The 7,653-nt window shown below is 38.9% G+C and overlaps 1 protein-coding gene across 1 annotated transcript; it reads left to right on the top strand.

Annotated features, from left to right (window-relative positions):
* Nucleotides 1-365: 365 nt before the first annotated feature.
* LOC139725726 (uncharacterized) lies at nt 366-1,793 on the top strand. The gene is made up of 2 exons (XM_071636809.1): nt 366-1,217; nt 1,266-1,793. The coding sequence occupies exons 1-2, from the start codon at nt 366-368 to the stop codon at nt 1,791-1,793; spliced, it is 1,380 nt and encodes a 459-aa protein (XP_071492910.1).
* Nucleotides 1,794-7,653: the final 5,860 nt, after the last annotated feature.

A 7,653-nucleotide genomic window follows, 5' to 3' on the forward strand; every position in this document is an offset into this window, starting at 1 on the left:
GGGGGTCTCGGAGAGTGCTTAGCGATACGAGTCCTTGCTGATCTGCGACTTTGGTCACTTTGGGGCTGTCCAGTGGTCAGCATCTTCTACAAAAGGGCCCGAATTAAAAATATTTTTATGTGCCCGACACCATGCCCCGGAATTTTAAGACATTCGACTGGATGGATTTGTCTCTAATCCTGTTCTACGATACATCCAGCAATAAAAGGTCTTTAAATACTTCTCTTAAGTTGCTCTCAAATATCATGAGCGCCCTATTACACTGACTTTGCTCGTAGCATTTTCATTTTGTCAATATTTCATTTTGTGTATAATTTCAATTATTTCTTGTTGCGTTTGCAGTGTCCTAGACTAGCAGCATCGCTATGTCAGCGTCAACCGATTCCCAAGCCTACTACAAGAAGCGGCTGGACAAGTGGCGGGCGCGCTCGGCCAGGGTGTTCACACGTGCGCAGAGCCTAAACAGAACTCTGGACAAACAGCTATCGACCGCCGTCAAGAGTCTGGAGCGGAACCGCGACCTTGCCATCCGAAGGGACCAGGAGAGAATTTGGCTTGTCACCGGCTCGAAGATTCCTGCACAGAAGTACACTAAAGATGACTACCAGCCTTCGTATTTGGGCAAGCACTTCAACGCCACACTCCCAACGCCGCAAGAACTGAGCTCCTTATTGCCTAACAAGAAAGCCAAGCAGCGTACACAGTCTGCGGGAAACTACACTCAGTTGTCCCGCAGGAGGTTGTCGTCAATGTCCACGGATGATCTGAACATCTACCACTACCGCAAGGCCCTCGAGTCCCTCCGTGACAAGTATGCTTCATCGCCATTGTATAGCGAGGTTATAGTCGAAGGGGAGGAAGAAGGTATTGCTGATGCGACAGTGGAGACTGGACAAGTAAATACGGATGTTAGGAGTACTCCAGCAACCCCAATCGTCCCTTCAGCAACGCCAGAACAATCCCCCGTCCTGCCCCCGAGGCCCAAAACCGCCGTGGAGTTAGCGGCACTCAAAAAGCGCGAGCAGCGGGCACGCTCGCCTATTCCGAAAGCCGCAAGGCGGCGAAAGAGACGCGAATCTATTCCCAACGCGACCGCCCTCATGATTGAGCAAGCCCAGGATCCGAAGAACAAGGTCTTAAGGACAAACTTTCTGGACATGTACCAACGACAGCTTGTGAAGCACCAGCGCAGGATGTCCACTATCCAAGAGCACCGTGTTGATCGTCAACGCCGCAAGAATGCTCCTCTGTCAGCACCGCCAAAGAGAGCCGATGTCCTTGCCAAGTGGGAGAACGACTCCCGACCAGCAACTGCCCTAGGCGTAACCGAGGAGGAGGAGGAGGAGGAGGAGGAGGAGGAGGAGGAGCCTTACCCTGACGATGATGATGAGGAGGAGGAGGATGTATTCCAGGAGGACAAGCAGCCCCCGTCACTACGACAGAGCCTACAGTCCATGCGCCGAACAAGTCTGGCGGCCGTGTCTGGAATGAATGCTCTCCACAGTGAGATCAAATCCGTCAACAGCTACCGCAAATTCAAGCGGGAGAGTCTTGGGATCCTTGAGAATGACATTCCAAGCATTGATGATCTGGAAGAAGGAGAGCTGTTCGACGAGATGCGAAAGGTTCGCTACATCCGATGGGGACAGGACGAGGAACTTGTCGAGGAGCTGAACGAGGACCAACCCCTTGTCAATCAGCTGCAGGCATTGACGATAGACACGACAAAAAAGCCAAAACGATTCTTGAAGAAAATGAAAGAACACAATGAACCATCTGTCAATGCAAGATGATACAGTATTTCATGTGCTTTCCATGATAATTTCCAGTTTGAAATCTTTTGTCATAATAATTTTAACAAGATTTGGTTGTCAAGATTTTTTTCATTAGGTGAACCCCTACAACCCTATATATACCGAATCAAAACTTTTTTTTTTTCAATTTCGAAAACAGAATTTGAACTACGTACATCCAGCATGGCAGGTACGATACACGATCATCACAATTGTTTTTCAATATCCAGGGTTTGACGAGAATAACCACAAAACTTGCCTTTTATCATAGTTTCTAAAAGTGTACGGAAAAATGTAGTTGATGAAAACGTTTAATTTCAGGAGATGTTGTCATATCCATTTCCCGAGGAAATGTCATACATTATTTCATTGAAATATTGCGGGAAATCAAGCCCATCTTGATCTGTAGAAAGTAGGAGCTTACTGTTATTATGAATACATACTTCATAAACGCTAAAAGAATAGTGAAACATGTGAAACATTCACTAAAATCGGACCATCCATTCAAAACTTTAAATGATTCCACGCACTGTTCTCTGGGGGTCTGTTTCATGAAGACTGATAGTAATATTGATCTTTCGATTAATGCAGTTCAAACAAATTTCAATCGAGCTACTATTAAATATGTGCTTTAAATCAAGCGTAATGCGATCAGGATTGATATTACGCTCGATTCGCAGAGTTACGCTTAAGAAGCATGAAGATCAAACGTAACTCTTTATGAAGCAGGCCCCTGGTTTTTACTTTTTACCAGTTTATGATGTAATGATATCATATTGATATAATTCATTTCGACGATATTTCGAAAAGGGCACTTTAACTGGCTCCTCCTGTGGAGAAAATAAAGGTGTGCTCGTCCTTTTTCTTTTTCCAGTATCTACTGGATCCGCAGACATTTTAGTTGGGGAATTCCCCCTCACTTTGGTCTTCTAACAACCATAAAAAACTGTCACATCGTAAGCTATTGGTGACACCGATAGAATCGTTGAGGTTAACAGAAAGAGGTTCACATGTGTAAAGGCCTCGGCACATCGAGCACGGTAACGTCAACGGTCAGGTTTTATGCGATGATGAGCCAAAAGGAATCATGTCTGGTTCTGTTAAAAGTCAATAATTTTGGTACAAAATCACCAAAATTTTACTCTTACTTCAAAATCAAGAGCAGCACAGTCACCAGTTGACGATTTATTTGGAACAAAATCATTAGCGGGGAAGTGATATTGCAACAGAACCAGACTTAGTTACTTTTAGACCGTTGCTGTTGCCGTGTTTGGTGTGCGGAGATCATAAAGAGAAAATCCAGTCCAAATATAAGTTAGCCTGATAAGAAAGAGTAACATTTTACGAGTTCAACGGTAAGAGTTTGATTGAAATCGGATGAAAAATAAAGAAGTTATGAAATTTCAAAGTTTTGATAATTTCTCCAAAACAGTTCTTGTACAGTGGGTACGAATATGCAAATGAGTGAGCTAACCATGTCGTGCCCACACAATTTTCCATTGATCGTGTACAAAAAGATGACAAAAATTCAATGGTCCTGGCACTGAAGTCCGAATCATGACGTTATTCCTGGTTGAATATCTTCAGAATAGTGCTCAGTTAGATATATGAGGATTTGAGCCTCGTGCTCTATTGCGTTTGAATAAAAAAATGGAAATTTCAAAATTTTATGGTTACAAACTATGGTAAGTTGTGAGAGAATGACATGCTCCCTTTGCCATTTGCATATTCATATAAACTGTTCAAGAACTGTTTTCCCCAAAATAGCGAAACTTCAAAATGTCATAACTTCCTAGTTTTTCATCCAATTTCGATCGGATTTATAGAGTTGAACTCGTAATATTTTACTCCCTCTTATCAAACTAACTTATATTTGGAGTGGATTTCCCCCTTTACGTGTCAGGGGAAATACAACAATAAAAAAAGATACGTGTAGTTGGATCGATATTTATTTTCAACTTGTGAATTCACCATGACTTCTTACTTCTGACCTTTGAAATTTGACATTCCTACCTGCCATTTGCGCCTTAGTTATCTGATTATGCGATAGATATGGATAAACTTATTCCATTACAAAAATCTCAATAAATCAGACTCAATAATCATCCAATATCTTGGAAATAAGAAAACAAACACATCACGTGGCAGCTCAATAACTGCGTATATTTCTCTTCTCTTCTCTTCTCTTCTCTTCTCTCTCTCTCTCTCTCTCTCTCTCTCTCTCTCCCTGTGTCTCTACCACACACAAGAACACATAATGTATTCTCTCGGTATTTTATACTGCATTCATTAGATATGTACATATACTTACATACCATGGAAACATACTATACATGTATTTAAAAACATAATATACGTATACATACAAACACATATACGTACTTATATAGAAAGATCTTTACATGTGTACAGGATAATGCACACATGTGTAAAAGGATCTCCGGGATGCCCCCCCCCCCCCCACCTCATCAATATTGATGGTGGTAAAAATGTCACCAAATTCAATTCACTTCAAATCAATCCTACATCCTGCACACAGAGCAAACTAAATCTTGTTTGTTTCAAAATGAATTCAAATGACAGACAGATGATCTTTAAATTCTCACTTGATTCGATTCTTGTGTGACGCTGGTTTGAGCTGTTGTTTACTGTCCTTTTAAATTGTCATTCTCATAATGAATCACATGTAACTTTCAGTTGAATGAGATTATGTTGAAAGTTGAGCACGGTAAAATTTGCTGGAACAATGTATCTTTATGAGTGTTGATTATGTACTCATCATTTCACAAAAGATTGCCACGTCGTTGTGACATCATACAACTGAGCAAGTTTGTGCGAGAGAGAGTGATGATTATTCGCACGTAATCCACATTTCCATCAAATTTCATCTGAAAGGATCACAGTTCATGATCATAATCCTTTCCTAAAATTATATAAGAGATGCTAGGGTATGACAGCACAGCCAACATTGGAAACTAGTTGAGAGTGAGACTCCCATAGGCCAATGCTATAATTTAGGAGTGAAACAAGTGAGATCAATAGAAATGCATGCAAATGAAATAAAGTTTTAGAGTGAGAAAGGACCAAAATGAGTGAGTCTCACTCTCAATGAGTGAGAGTTGGCAGCCTGTCATGAATCCACACAAGTCAACATGCATACTGAACTAGTATTATACACTTAACTGATCCCCAACCGTAGATGGCAGCATTCTAGTCAAGATTCCCAACACACAGTACCTGCCATCATGGTACATGTACATTGTACCAGTAGGTGGATTCACACCTATAGGCCTAGTATATTATATATATATATATATATATATATATATATATATATATATATATATATATATATATATATATATATGTGTGTGTGTGTGTGTGTGTGTGTGTGTGTGTGTGTGTGTGTGTGTGTTTGTGTGTGTGTGTGTGTGTGTGTGCCATACCAGTCTGTTGAAGGGATAATATAGCTTTGGTTGAGATAGGGATTCAGGTGTTACTTTTTTTTCTTTTTTTTTTAGACAAAAAATATTCTAAACCCCTTGTATGAAATATTGAGCATACAATTCCAAGAGGGATTAAAAGTTTATAAGATGAAAATCGGTTAAGAAATGGCCAAGATATCCAAAACAAAGCAGTCCAAATAAATGGTGGGTCCCATCTTTATTAAAACCACTTTGCTTTACTTTGCTTTTGGTTATCTCAGCCATTTCAAAACCGATTTTCATCAAATAAACTTTTAATCCCTCATAGAATTTGTATGCTTTTTACTAATTCATATAAGCGGTTTCAAATAATCTGGCAAAAGTTAAAATCTGAAATGCCATCTCGGCCAAAACTATACCATCCCTTCAAGAACTTATTGTGTTAGTTGATAGGGATGCTGATGGATCCCTCTGCAATATACATCTCATTTTGAGACTGAATAAGCTTTATTTCAAATTTTGGGACTACCTTTGTTTTGGCATAGATTCAGAAAAAAACTCAAATTTGTTGTGTTATTCAAAAGTTTGAGCTGAAAATCATCCCTTGCCCATTTCAGGACTGAAGTGCAACAAGTTGGCTTACTTAAAAGATGAGGTACACGAGAAATGAAATCTTTCTTATATCAATTTGATACAATATTTGTTTCCTTTTAATTTGTGAAACCTTTGCCTATATACACAATCATTTACATATGTAAGACTAGAAATGCACAAACCGATTTATAGAAGTACATGTAGGATGTATTGGATAGTTCAGACGCATTACATCCTTGGTAACCATCTAAACATAATTGTCACTGAAAAAGCAGATTCCCATTCTTAAGAACACTGAAATAATAAAAACTCTTGCTATTATAGGGGAAATTGTCTTGCCCTAAGGTTTAGTGTTATTCATATACATTGTACATGCATTATTATCTTTCAAACCCAGATATAACAAATTTTGATATGAGAAAGTGCTATGACTCATTACAAACAGTATACTAAAATGGGAAGTCATAGTACATGATTTGGTTACAACACATGTGATTATTAAACAATAAACATGTATCTGTCAGAAATATTAAAAATGTGACCAATAATATTTCAATACTGATTTTGTTTATATCCTATAAATATAAATATATTCATACTCTGGTATATAATGAAATGAAACAAAGCAAAACAAATACAGGATGTTGTCACAATATCAAAGCAGAATTGTGAAGTGCAAAATTAAAATATGTGTAAATTCACACAAATGTTTCAATGGTAAAACTGGCGACTGATGCCTCCGCCATAATGCATGATTCTCCCAATAGGCGTATAGTACAATGTCTTCACAATGTGTGATCCATGACAGTTTCACGTAACTGGCAAAATATTGAAATGACAGGTTTGTCAGAAATGTCTTGAACTGGGTTTGCTTTAATTTTCTAAGAGTGCAGGTACACATATTTGGGGAATTGAGAATTTTTACTTGAATTCTGACAGACCTTTTTATAAGTTTATGCATTGAGTAATTTCCAAGGTATGAAGAAAGAGTGTAATGACGGTACAAAATTGATTTTTTTTTTTTTTTTTGGGGGGGGGGCATTGAAACCTGGCCTTTGACCCTTAACCTTTGACCTTTGACCTTCTGGCTGGAAATTTCCAAGAGAATCTCCATTAGGTAATGCATGTAATAAGTTTTGAAACTAATAATGCAAGCATTGCATATACTAGTATATGAGGGAAATAGTAAAATTTTGAGGAGTTGACCTTGACCTTTGACCCCTGACTATTAACCCATGACCCCTAAATTCCCTAGATAATCCCTGCCAGTCAGTACATGCGTATGTACCAAGTTCCACGAAGATACATTAAAACCATTTGCAAGAAAAGTGATATTGCAACATTTTCACCTAATCTTTGACCTTTTGACCTTTGACCTTATGACATGAAACTCTCTCTGGAGAATCTTTACGCAGTAGTACATGTCCACACCAAGTTTCAAGAAAATACCTTTGGGCAATGCATAGATATGGGGGGAATTGCAACATTTGTAGCATTTGACCTTGATCTTTTGACCTTTGACCTCTTGCCAATGTCACTAAAATCATATCAACTAATTGTCCCATCATACATCATCCTTGGACCAAGTTTGGTGAAAGCTGATTCATCCAGTTTTGAGTTATCACGTAAACAGATAAATTTTAGGATTTGACCTTGATCTTTGACCTTTGACCTCTGTCCGATTTCACTGAAAAACTAATCAAGTAATTGTCCCATCATACATCATCCTCCAACAAAGTTTGGTGAAATTTACTCCATCCAGTCTCGAGTTATCGCGTAAACGGATACAATTTCATGATTTGACCTTGACCTTTGACCTTTGACCTTTTGCCGATTTCACC

Source organism: Diadema antillarum, unplaced genomic scaffold (genome assembly GCF_040938485.1).
Source record: "Diadema antillarum isolate AM-2024a unplaced genomic scaffold, OU_Dant_1.0 seq00000057_RagTag, whole genome shotgun sequence".
Classification (NCBI taxonomy): Eukaryota; Metazoa; Echinodermata; class Echinoidea; order Diadematoida; family Diadematidae; genus Diadema; species Diadema antillarum.

Bases quoted from the DNA above. Each gene is read 5' to 3' on its own strand.
- LOC139725726 (XM_071636809.1), top strand. From the start codon at position 366: ATGTCAGCGTCAACCGATTCCCAAGCCTACTACAAGAAGCGGCTGGAC. The intron at 1,218-1,265 runs GTTGATCGTCAA...GCACCGCCAAAG, and splicing joins CCACTATCCAAGAGCACCGT to AGAGCCGATGTCCTTGCCAA.